The 16441-nt window shown below is 40.7% G+C and overlaps 1 protein-coding gene across 1 annotated transcript in view; it reads left to right on the top strand.

Moving 5' to 3' along the window:
* Positions 1 to 16441, top strand: part of LOC149313966 (protein disulfide-isomerase A5-like) — a 200736-nt gene that overhangs the window by 168655 nt on the left and 15640 nt on the right. Inside the window, exon 15 of the mRNA XM_089520261.1 lies at positions 6802 to 6872. Coding sequence (XP_089376387.1) covers positions 6802 to 6872 — 71 coding nt within the window. The remainder of the gene's footprint in view (positions 1 to 6801; positions 6873 to 16441) is intronic.

Below are 16441 nucleotides of genomic sequence, written 5' to 3'. Positions count from 1 at the left end.
ACTGTCAGGTGTGTGAAGGGGATGGAGCCTCAAACTTTTAACTTGGGTCCAACCCCGTAACCAGGGTGACCCGATGTCCTCACTGCCAAGGAGGACATGGTTCCCCCTTCTCTGGATATGCCTCACCCTTCCTCTTCTTGAGAGTGGCTGGGCGGCAGCGACACAGGTGATGGCAGAGGAGGAAGAGGAGGACTCCAGTCGCTGCTAGACCAGCTCCCACTGCTCGCCAAGGAGGAGGAGAGGAGCAGCATCACCCCCTCAGAGGCATCCATGAGCACTATGGAGACCTTCTACTCCCCACCTATGATGCAGTTTGATTGACACCAGCGCAAATCAAGTGGGAATGACAGTTGTGTCAAAAAAGACATGCATTCGTGGAATAATGAAATAATATGCTTCCATAGTGGGAACTATGCATAGGCCTGAATCAATTCAGAGACCCATTGTGAATGTGACTTGCAAAGTGATTTAAATGCAAGTGGGAATGGCCCCATAGATTCCTAAGAGAGCTGGTGTAAAAGAGTATGTGAAGGTATTGCTTGCTTATGATATTCTTGTTCTCCTGTGACAGGCATGTATGTCTATTACTGGTAGACATTATATATATAATATTTCTATATGTCTACCAGTAATGTACATGTCTGCCACATATATATATTGCAATCAGTAAAATGAATGCTCTTTGACTGGTACAGCTGCTATTTCTTGTAAACACTTGGAGTGGAAGATAGATGCTTAATGATTTACTGTTGCTGAATTACTCAGAGTTTTCTCTGATGTCGGCTCATGCCTTGCTTTTTCCAGGAAGCATCCTTCAAATGAATATTTCTGTAACCTTTTTACTATACAGCTCAATCTTGTTTATGAAATTAGCCTGAAATGCCTATATAAATGTGTGGATAATAATGAAGTGCAATTGGACAGAACTTGGAACTATAAATATACAGTGTGAACATGCTGTAGGAGCCACTTCTCATATAAATCTGTAGTGGAATTCATGTAGATTCATCCATGGAAATTACTCCTATGTGACCAATTTGTTGCAGAAGGGCTGTTACAAGTCTATAGTGCTCCATGCAGAACAAGTCACTAATGATGTGTTTACAGTGGCAGTTTACTTCTGGATTATAGCAGAGTGTGGTTCTACTCCCATATGGTTTGTAAATGGCCAGCCATAGGTTATTGTTAAATTTCTAATCAGTAAAGGGCTGCTGTGCCAGGTACCCCCCTGTTGAAATATAGTCCCTTTGCCATAGGTATATGGCTAATTACATGCATAGTTCCTATGGCTAGCTAGTCACTTGGTGGCTACACTTCTGGTGACAATCAGTCTGTAATCTGAGGCTGGTCCTCAGATGACAGAAACACAGTCCATAGCATAACAAAGTGGCAAAGTAGGACTTTGGAGAGGAGTGCTTAAAAGTAACCAGCTACAAATGATTAACTGCTAATTGCAAAGGTATAACTATATTACAAAGCAGTGGTAATTTCACTGAACACAAAATGAGCAAGAAAACTGAGCATGTATTGAGAGAGACATGTCTGAGAGAAATCCGACTGTAGATGCAGCCAAGCAGAAGCATAACACTTTTTGTCTTTGTGGGATCGATGATAAAAGCATTGGAGGCCTGCCCTGCAGGCCTGATCCACATTGTTCTGTGGGATGACTTCACAATATCGTTTGGCTAGACTTGCTTCTTGGAAAGTATGTCTGATTGCACCTTCAGTGTTCCTCAGTTCAGTTGGTGCCACTAACTGGACTGACGGGTAGGACCTCAGCTGCACAATGCCATCCTTTCACTGAATACTGTATGCCACCAGTTGTGCAGAGACTAAACATTACAGTGTTGGCTTCCACCCCTTCCAATTTTTTTTCTAAGCAATTTACATTACATAGGTTTCTTTATCTTCCATCTGTTTTCTGTTCAAAGAGTTGCCTTGAATTCAAAAATTTCTTCCTCCTTGCCTCCTTTTAAACTCTTGTACTTCTCCTTTTAACATTTCTGCATGGCCTGAGTAAAATATGCAAACCATCTGTGCCTTTATATACTGATCTTCAACAGTCCCTTGTCCAGATTTGTGGTTCTTAACTTTGTCCTTCATCCTCTAACTAATTATTCTCCCTATAAATTTAAACCCTCTCATTTTAATGAGGAAATCTTCTTGACTGTATCATACCCGGCTGTCGAATGCTTATCGCAGTCCAGCGAGTGTGTTGAACATGGCCCTGTTCTTGAAACTGTTATGGAAATAATCAGAACATCCAGACCTCCACCGTGCTGGATTTTACCCCTGAAATAACTTGTTTATATGTGCTATAGTTCTCTGTCATTTACACTGGAATAACATAAAATAAAGTGAATGTTCTATATATGCTCCAGCATTTTGCCTGGCAGGGTGGTTTGAGCACTGAACATTATTATTATTATTATTAGCCCGCCTCTCCCTTCAGATTGAGGTGGGTTCCAAAAAATGTAAAAATATGATACATAATCCAGTAAATCATAAAAATCTACAATCCCCAACCCACTACCAACATAAAAAACCACTCAATTTCATATATAAACAAAATTTAAATTACATTTACAAGCTAAAGTTAACTAAAAAGTTAAAAAGATGGCGAATAGTGGAGTAGCTGTGAACAGAGGGGCAGTCTATTTTAGGAGGTCAGTCAGGGAAGGCCTGCTGGAAGAGATATGTCTTGACTGCCTTCAGAGTCACTATGACTCTGGAGACCAGAGTTCAGTTCCCAGCTAGGCCATGAAACCCACTTAGTGACCTTGGGCAAGTCCCATGCTCTCAGCCTCAGGGGAATGGAATGGCAAACCTCCTGTGAACAAATCTTGCCAAGAAAAACCCATGATTGGTTCACCTTAGGGTTGCCATAAGTCAGAAGCAACTTGAAGGCATACAACAGCAGCAGCAACAACATTGTCACAAAAATATAAATGGCACTGAACCATGAAATCACTGAAAAATCTTAGAGGCAACTTTCTGAGATTTATAGCCTAATTGGACTAAAAACTGGATTCACTTGTTACCTTTCTTGGTTTCCTATGTGTTAAATGATGTTATTGAACAGTCATTGATGATAGATCAGAACTCTGTGAATTGCGGAAACAGCCCCTGTGAAGGTGAGTGGGGCCTCTTCAGAAAGTTGCTCTTTCATGGGGTCCTTCCTTCTACATTAGGGAAGGGAAATTTCCAGTCTTTGCACCAAATCTGGCCCATAAAATGACTGACGCTTATCTCAAATATCTGTAACCCAGATATAAGAGGCAGTTTAAAGCTTCAGGAAATCATGCATTAAAGTGTCCTCTGGATTGCACACTAAGAAGGTTTTACATGGAACAGGAGCTCGGGCTTACAGGCTGAGACTTGTACACTGGGAAGGCTTTGCATGTCTGGAAGCTGTTGCACTGAAGCTAACTAACAGGATTTACATCTGCTCCCACCTGCCTTGTACGTCATGCCCATAGCTCTGGTCACTGCTGGACCGAGTCCCTTGAGATTCTTTCCAAATTAGAATTCGGCCCCACCACTTTTCTACATGATGTTGCTCACACAAGGAGGCCTCACACTCAAAAATCAAAAGAAAAACAACTAATGAAATTGGGTCTACATCTCCATATGTCAAAAACATGCAGCACTTGTAAAATGGTCCTCTTTTTAATGCATTTATTTTGGCAAATATATTAATAGATTAAAGGCATAATAGTGGGTGTAAGAGAGGTGTGGTTTAAAAAAAGAAGAGGTTTCCTCATTCCATCCTTTATGCTTTCTCAACCTGCCTTTGCTTTAAATATTAAAAATGACTGAATTGGGTTTCCTCCCATTTTTATGTACTTGGCAACCTTGTAAGTTGCAACAGACTTGCTGTTCCATATGAAGTGCTTCTTCCCACACTTTTAATGACTTCTTAACTGCCTGAGATTCACATCTGCACAGGCTTCACATCTGTTCTTTTTGCAGAAAAAGCCAAAGCTCAATAGATGGCCATTGGATATGTAAGTTCTATGACACTAAATTTTGCTGATCATTTTTCTGACTATTCTAGCCTTCACCCAAGAATTCATGGGGTGCTGCTCCTGTTCGGTTTCCAGTATGTAAGCACAGATAGAGGTTTACTTGAAAATAAAAAGGTGCCTCTTATCCTGTTACTTATCATCGCTGAGAATTGTCCATTTTGGCTCACCTTCTACTATATATGTGTGTGTGTTAAGGAGACTAAGGGAAATGACACTCATCTATCACTGTCTGGCACAATGCAGAAATATTAGGACAAGACTGCCTTCCATCTGATAGTTTGTTGCTGGAGTTCTCCCTCCCTCTCTTTTTTAAGTCTTCTGGACAGGTATGAAAGAACAAAATGTGTCTCCAAATATGCAGGATACAGGTTGTTGACAAAGCCAGCCACTTAGCTACATAATTCTGTACTGTACTAACTGAAAGATGAAGAGTGCCCCTTACTATATATGTTGCATAGTGACTAGGTTACAGCAGTAAAAATGTCACTCAGAAGTGCTATCAGCATCCATCCCTTGGTTGGATGCCAGGTTCTCTTGTGGTAGGAGGAGACCAAGGCCGCTCTTAGTTAAACATTAGTTCCTGGATAGTTTAAAAGAAGGTATGGAAAAAAAAGATCCAGCATGGTGTAGAGGGTTTGAGCATTGGACTAGGATTTTGGAGACCATGTTTCGAATCCCCTCTCAGGCATGGAAACCTGCTGGATGGTCTTAAGTAAGTCACACTCTCTCAGCCTCAGTGGAAGACAAGGACAAACCCCTCTGAACAAATTCTGCCAAGAAAACCCCATGATAGGTTCATCTTACAGTTGCTGTAAGTCAGACCAACAACAAAAATAAATAGAACAAGAATTAAATTAGTGGCAGGCATATGGGCCAGGCTGACTCCTCCCCCCCCCCCCCCCCCGCTTGCACAGATATTCAGGGCTGGCAGGAGGGAGAGAGCATTGAGAGCTGGCCAAGTGAGAGAACATGTACAGGTTGTGTGGCTGATCGGAGCTGAGGAGGCTATTAGAGCAGTGAAGACAGGAGAAGCTGTGGGACTGAAGACTATAGGGAACCTTGTTACAGCAGAGGGGAAAGCAGAGATGGGAAACTGTTGTGCTCATTGGCCACATAGCAACTTAGGCACATGGTGGTTAGGGTAAAAATGTCTCAATCTTGTTAGAAAATGGTAAGCAGCCTGCAGGTGTTTAAACAGCTGGCAGTGCCTCTTCTGGTTAGAGGGAAGCTCTCTGAGAATCACAAGAGCTCCTTCACAAAGAAAATTTGAGAAAGGCGATCTAGTACTCTCCTGATGATACAGACTAAAGCTGTTTGATTAGCAATAAGTGTAAGCTATTTGTATAGCAAGACAAATGTGATGCAAGGCTTTTGAATTAACAGAGCTTTTGAATAAGTACTGCAGTGGAGATGCCAACCTTTTTTCTTCACAATCATTCTTTGGTCATAAATTAATGGTGCACATACCCAGTGACCACTTGGTTATACTGATGGGTGACAGTCTGGCACAACTGGCAAAACAATGTGTTCCATGGTTTGCTTACGATCTTCTGGTGGCATCAAACTACAGTAGTTGGTGTTCTCCCTATTCTTTGCACATTAATTCTGCCTCTGGTATCAAATTATCTGTAAAAGAAGTAATGCTCAGAAACACATATACTGTGATAACTGATGTACATGTGCATAAGGCATGCTTGGGAGTCATGAGGCCTTCCAGACATTAGCAGGTTCCAACGCCCATTGTCAACATAGCCATAGATGAAGTCCAGCAAAATCTGGTGGGCCAAACTATTCATACAGATGATATAAGGAATTTTCCCTCAACCTTTTCTCACCCAGAGGCAATCACAGCAGCTGTATTTTTGTCTTTTTGTTTCCAAGATTAGTGTTTTAAAAACAAAACTTGAATATGATCTGACATTCTTTGTGTGATGGCACAGTTGCTAATTTATGACTATCCAAACTGGAAGTGATGAAAACTTAAGATTGATGACTGTTGGGAAGAGCTAGAGACACTGTTGTGATAAACCCCAGCCCATTAGAAAAACTGAGGGATTGTAATGGGACAAAAAAGCAGTCTCCTCCAGTCCCAGAGTTCATTAAAATGAGAGGAAGAAAATTGCACAGGCATTACCAGACTCCAAAAGATGAAATGTAAAAAAATCTTCTGAACATTTGCTTTACTCTCTGTTCTTCTTGATGTGTGCCAACTAACAAATCCATAGGTAGGTGTTTGCTGGTGAAATGTCCTTAGGTTACTCATATGAATTAATGTGACATGAAATTATTCACTCCTAGATTTCTTCTTTGATTGCAGGCTACAGTTTGTGATATTGCCATCAAGCAAAACAAAATAAAATAATACTGAGCAGGCTGAGCATTTCTACAAATCTCTCTTTTTTCCATGATCCCTCTGTCCCATGAAGATTGGTGGCCCTGAATCCGCTCCAGGGTTTAGTGTGAAATTTAAAGGCACTGTTTAAGGTGTTAGTCATATTGGGATGTGGGGTGGGGAGTGGGATTCAGAACAGTGGATAGCTACTTTACAGTAAACTCCAGAGTGGAATCACTATCCCACTGACATTGGAGGCACCAGCTGCCATTGCTCCATCCCTTCCAGTCATTGGAAGAACACCTGACTCATATGTGGGACCAGGTGTATAGACTCTCAAAGCCCAGAGTGTCTTCTCACTTCACAAAGCTGATTCAGAGTTACATAATGCTTCCTTTAAACTGCTTTGGTAATTCATAGTGTTTTTCTCTTTACCCACAGGGTGCCCACACTGTAAAAACTCAATCCCACATTTCACATCTGCTGCAGAACTCTTTAAAGAAGATCGGAAGGTAACACCGCTTGAATCTTTTCTGAGTTGTTTCTGTAGAGCATCAAAGCCACCTTTTCTTCTAGCAGTATCTACCTTGTTTTTTCAGTGATGAAAGCCTAAGCTGGTGTTTTAAAACACTTTGAACAATATTGCTTAACATATTAATCAGTGCTGAATTTGCTTGCTTTCGAAAGTAAGCCAACATTTTTCCACCTCACTCTTCTTAGTTTTTCTGTTGTTAAATGTAGAGTGGTTAATGAATATCACTCTTCTATGCAACACTACTTTTTCCCCTTTCTTTGTTCCATGTCTTTTGCTTTCTTAAATTGAGATGAAGTGGTTCATTTCAGACTCAATGGCTAGAATTCAAAGAAGGAAAATGTGATGTAGGTAAGAATGCAGAGAGCAGTTGGAGTTCAGGAACTTCAGCTGATCAGGCAAGAGCTTCAGGTCTAAAAGTAGTTTGCCCTTAGTGATCTGCAAACTGTCCTTGACCCGGATCAGTATCGGTTCAGTGTGTCCAGGTTTTTTTTAGAGAACTCTTGGGAGAAATACTCACTAATTTCCAAGACTTCTCACACAGCATGCAATGTATACTGTGCCTTATGCAACACAATTTTCAACAAAATATTCTATTTTAGCCCAATATTAATCAAGCTAGGTCCATTCTGTACAAAAGCCCCCAAAGGTTAATTTTTTAAAGACTCTAGAGAGCTGTAAACACCCTGAATGTTGTCTTGTAAGGAGAGAGTACAAGGAACATCCTATGCCCAAAAACTAGGGAGTGATGCAACTCCTAAACAAGCAAGTGCACATGAACACATGTTCTCTCACACCTTCCCCACACTATGGCTGGCATTCTGTTAGGGACTTATATGTCTGTAAATTTTGCTTACATATGCATATGTTCTTTTTGGGGTGCTGTGGGAGATTGTATTCCTTTCCTCTTTCTGCAGTACCTAATGCCTCACCAACTTATTGAACAGCCACTGAAGTCCGTGCCCTCCAGCATGGCCACATATTGATTTGTGGGGAGTGGACAGGGTCACAGAAACATCTCTCTGTAGACAGATGTGAAATGATGATATCAGTGTTAAAATCTGCCAGGGTCCTCTAGAGGGTTTAGTGTTTTTGTAATAGTTTCATGTCTGGCTATAGGGACATTGCCAGACATGTCTCTGATTGTGCTTGCTCCCCACAAAGCAGGGAATGGATTAGTGTAGAGGGCCATCTTTTGGGGTCTTTGTAGAATTTCTTTGTAAAATATCTAGTAAGGTTTCCAAACAGAATTGTAAAATTCAGCAAACAGACTGCCTCTGTTGGGTAAAATGTTTGATGGTTCAAAAACTGTAAAAGATTGAGAGGGACCTTTTAGCCTTCAAGATGGTGATGGATGGATGCAACCTGTATTCCAGCCAATAGTAGTTACAGCTAAAGTGAAGAAATATAAAACTTAATGAGGTGGAACTAAAGTTCAAATTGAGCATATTGAGTTTGGTAGTGGTTCTTCAAGGCCAGGCACATAGGAAAAAGCAGGGTTTTGTTTCCACCTCCACCTTGACTTTTCAAGGTGGTGAAAATTGATAATTTTGGAATCTTCCTTCAGTCATACACTATTCTACTGAAGTGTTTCTTGTGGTTTACTAATGTCTTTAATGGCTATTTTACATAAACTAGTTCTGCACAGAAGTGCAAGAGCTGGAATACTTCATTGCAATTTTCTTTTTTAAAAAATCTATTACAAAGTTTACTTGAGTGTTCTTCTGAACTTACTGCTTTATAGTTCAATGGGGAGAAAGTTAACAGGGCTCAAGAAAATAATTGTTCTGAAATGAAGGATCATTATGCTCTCCCCCCCCCTTTTTTTTTTCTCGGGGGAGGGGAATTCACTGTAGTAAGGATATTCTCCCTTGTCACTGTGGATGGAATACAGTGAAAAATGTGGGCAGTATTACTGTTTTTAAAAATACATTTAAGAATTCCAGAAATTAACGGAGAAGGAAGAGCAAAAGAGAAAAAAAGATGAGAAATATCTGATTTATGATCTTTCTTTTGGTGATTATATATGCATATTCCTATTCATACTACTTATTCTAAAAATTACAGTATATTCCCTTCCTTCAATATATTATTCTTTCTAATAATCAAAACCAAAAGTTACTAAGTCATTTCCTTTTTTTCACAAAAAGTCTATAATGGGCTCCAACCTTTCTCTAATCAAATAAGTCAATTTGTCAGTTTCTGCTAAATTTGTCAGTTTCTACAACCATTCCTCCATAGTGCATAGTGTTGAATTCTTCTATTCTTCTGCATACAACAGTCTTGCTGCCGTGGTGATATATTGAGGTAACCTTCCATGACTCTTTTCTAACGGCGCTTCCATCAGTCCTGGCCACCACCCGCCCACTTTCTTAAAGCCACTTTCTGGCTTTAATTGAATATTTATCTTGTAGGATTAAGTAGCAAGGAATTTTTCCCTTGACATTGTTAGCACAGTGGTTGGGATACAAATGTGTTGAAGAGGTTTGGTGGAAGTGTACCTTTTCCCTGGTAGCCCCTACCCACAGACTTTTCCAAGCTGTGCTGACTGGGGTGTCCAGTTGTGGTGCAAGAGAGGGAGGGGGAAGGATTGAAACCCTGCAAATCATGCAGAGACAACTTTGATAGGCAGGAGTTTCTCAATTTTCCATGTCCTCCCCTTTTCACACTCTGCCCTCTCCCAATTCTGCAGGGTATGAGGTATTTCAAGGGGAGAGGGAGACTGTGATGCCCATGCCCATCAGTTCCTCTATTTGGAACCAAGACCAGTCAGGCGGGCGGGGGGGATTAAGTGCATGAGTAGAGAACTCTTGATAGATTGCATGGTAAAAGGTGGATTTGAACACTGTTTAGAACAGTGTTTAGAACACTGACATATTGAAAACACTTGGGTCTGAGAATGAAAAAGTAGGGAATATACCCTTCATTTAGCTGTATGCTGAAGATACAGGTATCCACGATAACTATATTGGTATTTATCTATGGGGTATTAGTCTTTCCAAGCAGATCTTCCTGCTTCAGGATATCTCTGTTTGGAGAATGGGCAGAGTTTGCATACTTGTAGGCATAATACAAACTCAGCCTCCATAGCTTGGAGTCAATTTTGCATGCACGTTAACCACTGCTAATTTTAAGTTAACAGCACCAATGTGTAAAACAGCTGTCACAGATCAGAATGCCTGGTCTTAGAACACCTATTTTGATCCAGATTCATTGACTGCTGAAATGTTGCCAGGCACTGTTTATTTACAAAGCTTCATGTGACAGAATTCCTATCTCTTTCCAAAGCTGACCTTATCTTAAGGTCAACCTTTGAGACCTTCCTCCAAGAGAAGCTGCAAGGGGCACAGTTACAAGGGAAGGTGAGCCTTTGTGTTATGGCCTCCAGTCTAAGGAGTGATGACATCAATGATGTTCACATTATCACTGCCAGATTAAGATGTTCCCTTTACACCTCAGTTTGTAATTAGTTGTGATTGGCCAATTTTTTTTAAAAGGCATCTCAGAATTTTTTTTTTTTTTTTAAAAACCACTATCTTATGCAGGGCTGTGCAGGTGAGCCAAGTCATTTCTCTCTCTCTCTTAGCCCCCCTCCCCTTCATACATGACATTTACTAAGGCTCAACTATAAAATGTTTTCCATAAAATAATATGTAATAATAGGATTTAACAGTGCAACAAATTTGTGAATATACTTCACAGGAAGCTTAAATTAGCTCTCAGGGATGGGGAACCTGAAGCTCTCTTTTGGGCTCCAGTTCCCATCAGTCTCAGCCAGCATGGTCAGAAGCAATTAATAATGGGAGTTTGGGTCCAGCAACACCTTGAGTGCCATGTGTTTTCCATCCCTGGTATACACTGTAGCAAATGTGTATTTACTGCCCCATTATATGTTAAGCAACTTTCATTCCTAGCCTACAGGAAAGTATGGGTTTTTCTCGCAATCACCCTGTGCCTAGTTCCAGTTCCTGCAAATTCCAAATCTTCTCCCAGCTTGATCATCATTTCTGATCATCAGGAAGCATGGCATTTATTATATGTAATCATTATTAGCACTACAGACTAGCACAGTCAGTGTCAGGAAACAGATTTGCAATACACACGTGCGAATTCCAGACCTTTAAGTCACTTGGCAACATCTTTTTTGTGTGTAACCAGAGATTTGTCATCTTTAGTTGACTACTTTTCTAAACTGTTCTTTTCCAGACTGAAATGTTATCCTTTGTAAAAGAATACTTAGGAGAGAGAAATTAAAATCCTGCCCTTTTTCATTCCTTTCCTACACAAAAAAAATCAATGTTCAGTTAGTTATTCACTTCCATTTTCATAACAAAAGTCAATATTTGCTCCTGCAGAGATTTATTTCCTTGAATCAATAACCTGATGTGTGGCGGTACATATTTTAGCCAGAGAAAAGCCAGCTACTCCTGCAGGAGACATTTATTATTACAGTCTTTTGTCAGATCTGGAAAAGCAGCCTGTGAAAAGAAGAGAAAAACTACACTTATAAAATGGCAGTCTTTTATTTCTTTTTCGGTAAAGCAAGGCTAAGCATGTGATTAATTCTCTCCTCTCTGTTCATTTGAATTTGAATAAATAACAGTATCAACTTGACTAGGGGTCAGAATTCAAAAACTAGGGCTAAAGATATCAGACAAGATGTCTTGACTATGCTATGCCACACAACTCTGCTGCACTGTTTTTGAGAGAGCATGTGATGAGTATTCTCCCTCATGTAGTAGGTAAATCCCTTTTAATAACACACCGACTCATTAGACTTGGAGTTAATTCTAATTTCATGGAAGGACTATGCTGCTAAGAAAATGTCTAAAGTGAATATAAGCTAAGGACACTTCATCTTGTTTTCCACTAGTGTATTTCACATGTTGTGTATTGTGTGAAGCAGTACTTTCTTTTGTCCAGTCTCAAATGACTGCCAATCAATATCACTAGGTGACCTCAAATGCTGATACTATAGAAGTTATAAGCTAAACTTGTCTTTTTAAGAAGATATTCCAAAACCTGATTAATTTAAGTTCCCTTCTGAAGTGTTTTAGGGTTCTAGTATCCTTACTGAAATGGAATAACAAAGAGAGGCAGCATTCACTAATAATATAGGTGTGGCCACTGTATTTGGCTGCTATTTGCAGGTTTTGAGAATGCTAAGCATATGAGAATGTCATGTTGTACATTTTATATAAAACTAGATGTTATCTGAGGGGATACAGGCTGCTTCTTCCAATACTGGCTCAGACATCTTGGGATGATGAGTTCTGACCTCAGGCTCAAGTATAGTGTATCTAAGGACTTAGACTGAGTGTTTTAGACTGCAGTTCTGTCTCTTTACCTGAGTCAAGTGCCACTTTGTGTTCAATATGATTGACTTTCGAGTAGACACGTGTCTTGTCCTAAATCTAGCACTGTCCTGCTCCAGATAGCTAATACAATGAGGCTTTCTTGTCCTTTCTGCTGCTCCCAGCACTCCCAAACATGTTTGGGAGCACATGGGGAGAGACTAATCACTGTTCTGTCTTCCACCAATGGAGCTACTTCTCTTGACAGAGCAACCTTATCTGTTAGTTACCAGTTGTATCAGTTTTCAGTGCTACAAGAGATCATATAGAGATGAACACATTAAACAATATGAAGCCCTCATATTCTATAACACCATGGGTGAAGATGTCTCTCATTTGCAATTATAAATCATTCTAGAAAAGAATGCTATATTTTACTGCTCTCCTGGAATATGTTTTGCTTGAAATCATGATATGGATAGTGCTGAAAATGGTTCTCCAACTCATTCTCAGAAATCCCGCTTAGGCAGGATCTTGCTAGCTGCAATTTTCAGATAAGGTGCTGAGGAGCTGACAGATTAATGTTCACATTTCAAGAAATTCAGCATCTCCTTTTGAATCTAAAGACATGAATGACAGTGGTTTTTAAAGAGCTAGAATAAAACATCCTTCATTTTAAAATGGAAAGCAGCACATATTCATTTTATATGTTAAAAGAAGTATTCATGGTTTATTTTAATCTTTACCATGTTGTTGGGTTGTTTTTTTCCTTTAAAAAAGAAATTATATAAAAGCCAATGTTTCTAATCCAAGACCTGGTTAATGTAAAGCATGTGCGAGCAATATGTAGTTGCCCAGATGTTGTTTCACTGATGTTTCCAGCTTCCTTCACTGTTAGATGTACTGGCAGATGGGAATTGCATTTGGACAGGTTGGCCACCCATGATGTACAATGGCTACAAAGGCTTACATACAAGTGGAGCCTTCCCCATTCACTTCAGTATCATTAAGCCTCAGGCAAAACATTCCCCCTGTTGGAAGTGAACAGAGAAGTCCTTGCTGTTACAGAGCATGCAGAAAAGAAGGCTGTATCAATTCAAGTACATTCAGTATAAGCTCCTGCTGTCGACATTTAAAGCCCTCCATGGACTAGCCCCTTCTTACTTATCAGACCTTCTTTCTCCTCACCTTCCCACTCGGGCCCTCCGTTCTGGTAGTCAAGGTCTTCTATCTCAGCCCAGGATTTCCTCTGCCCCATCCCGGATTCGCCCCTTTTCACTTGCTGCCCCTCACTCCTGGAACCTTCTTCCCCCACAAGCAAGAGCCATCACTTCTTTAACCAGCTTCAAAACGGAGTTGAAAACCATCCTGTTCAGAGTAGCCTTCCCAGGCATTGCATAATTGTCGCTTGCTATTTGGTTTTCTTTTGTTGTCTGTTTATCAAACCATTTCCTGTATTGCTATGAACTGTGTATGCATTATCCTACTTGAGAGTATGTATTTTCCCTGGAAAATGATTAACCATCCATTATGAAGCCAAACCCTCCCTCCAGTCCATCTGCCTTGGTCCAGGCCTTGGAGGTAGAGAAGAACTGCTGGACCTCTTACCCTTTCCCTCCACCGCTCCCTTCTCCTTCTGTGTCATGTCTTTTTAGATTGTAAGCCCGAGGGCAGGGAACCGTCTAATTAAAAAGATTGTATGTACAGCGCTGTGTAAATTTACAGCGCTTCATAAATAAAGGTTAATAATAATAATTTAAAATGAAGGTATAGATTCAGAGTTACACAAGTAGAAGTCAGCTTGTGGCTTGTTGTTTGTGGATGTCCATTTATTGCCTCATTTTTTTTAAAAAAAACCCTCCTCTTAAGAAGATTAGACACCCTCAGCAATGTGTGAAACCACTACTCTTCATGTGCAGAGGTCCAAATTGGTGTACAGTTAAAATGAAGGTTTTGATTCAGATTAAGAAGAAAGAGGAGTTAATCAAAAATTGCATGATGGCACTGTACATGAGCAACATTCTTCTCCTGCAGGGCATGTCTGCCTCATTTTCACTGATTCCCCCACCCCGCCATTGCTGATACTACCACCACCACCACAGCCCTTGTGCGGCATCCCCTGTCTTTTGTGAGGAACCCTGATTCTCAAGAGAGCTTTTCCTGGGGCTGAGGGGGTTACAGAGAAACAAGGAAGGAACTTTTGTTTGAGCTTCTCTTCACAAGAAGCCCACAGCACAGGATGGAGTGAGGTAGAACAAGCCTAATGAGCAGCTTCCTCTAACAGAGTCTGTAATTATTAGAATTATGAAACCTTCTATATAGATCCCTCACTCCTAAAGCTTGCTCCTTCCTTTTAGTATGAAATGCCTTAAAGGGGTATGGAGCCTAGTGTTCCTCCTCCTCCAAAGGTACTGTGTGTATACTCTGACATTAGAATGCTAGGCTCCCTAAATGTCATTTTGTGTGTGTGTGCGCGTGCGCGTGCGCACGTGCGCTCTGCAAATAATGATTCCAGAGTTCTCAGTTTAAAGATTCCTAAATCAAGATCCGCAGAGCCATCAGGCTCGGTCTCAGGCATAGCCTTTGGCCTGTTTCTTACTACTGGTCCAATGGATCCGGCTAGACATTATCTGATTTAGAGCCTTGGCCATCATATAAGATGGGGGCACTGTATGCTGCCACTATGACAAAGTGGTTGTAGTCTTGACTATTTCTGTAATGAATAAGCTGGATATTATCAATTCTTGGAAGCTTAATTTCTTTTTCAAAAGTATATAGCTGTTTACTTGGACTTTCCAAAATTATGTTCCGTGTGTATGCACGCACATGTGCTAATTTTGTTTACTGCCCATTTGATCTTTTATGCTTCATCAAGGCCATAGAAACTAAAGGAAATTTATTTCCATGACATCACTAGAACAGCAACCCAATATGAACCTATCAGGGTGGAAACAGTGCTGACATTTGGCTGCCTTGGAGGCAAACAAATGTGTATTTATTTGCAGCCAGTTCCCATCTTCCAGTCGCCTTATGGGATATAGTTGATTTTTAATATATATTCACCATGTATGTCTGCGAATTGAGGAAGCAATAGAAGAATAAGCCAGTGATGTAGTACCTGAACAATCTGCTCATGCAACTCAAGTAATTTTAACCCAATTATTGTTGTAGCAATGTACTCTTGCTGATTAGTACCTGCTAATTAGCTGGAAAATAGCAGGGTACTTGGAGTAAGATTAGCAAAAGTATGCATGCAGATAAATAGTTGTAAATCTTGAATTTGTTGGTTGTGTGTGTGCATGTATTGGAGGCCAAGGGGCATTTTAACATTTCCTATTCTAATATCATATGTTTAGTAGTAGATAATTTTTCTGATAAATATCCCAAGTCTTGTGACATTCTTTCTACCTTATTTGCATCCTGTTGTTGTTGTTAACTGCCCTCGAGTCGACCTCAATGCATGGCAACATTGTGGCTGAGACTTCTCCAAGTCTTCTTGTCTTCCACTGTTCTGCTTAACTTTTGCAGACCCATGCCCATGACCGCCTTGATTAAGTCTATCCATCGGACATGCAGTCGTCCTTTCTTTCTGCTATCCTCACTCCTTCCCAGTATTATTGTCTTTTCTAAGGAGACATGCTTTCTCATGATGTGGCCAAATTGCAACAGCCTCAATTTGATCTGTGTACAAGTTGAACATGTTTTGTGCATACAAATTGAACAAGTAGGGTGATAAAATGCAGCCGTGCCTGGTCTCCTTGCCAATTAGGAACCATTGACGGGTTATAGACCGCCGCTTTGCGGCGGTCTCCCACCGGCACCATTTGCTCCGTGAGGGAGCTGCAGCAGCCACACTGCGCGGCTCCCGCGCGGAGCAAAAAAGAAGCTCCATTTTGGAGCTTCTTTTTGCAGCGCCTCTATGACGTCGCGTGACGTCCGGATGCACAGCGTCTGATACGTAAAGATGGCGGCACCCGTATGAACAGGGCACCGCCATCTTGTACGTATTCTATACGTACTAGGGTTAGGGGGGTGCGGAAGCACCGCCCCTTCCTAACCCTAGTACGTATAGAATACGTACTAAATGGCGGTGTGTAACCCGCCATTCTGTTTTTCCATATTCTGTTATAACAGTGGCCTCTTGTCTTGAATATAGCTTTCTCAACAGAATTATCAAATATATTGGCACTTCCATGTCTTTGAAAGTGTTCCATATCTTTTCATGATTGATGCAGTCAAAGGCTAATTTATTATA

This window comes from Sceloporus occidentalis, unplaced genomic scaffold (assembly GCF_023333645.1).
Source record: "Sceloporus occidentalis isolate IW3139 unplaced genomic scaffold, rSceOcc1.0.p SCAF_4, whole genome shotgun sequence".
Lineage (NCBI taxonomy): Eukaryota > Metazoa > Chordata > Lepidosauria > Squamata > Phrynosomatidae > Sceloporus > Sceloporus occidentalis.
Note: the sequence above shows the minus strand (reverse complement) of the source record. Positions and strands in the feature narration are given on the sequence as shown.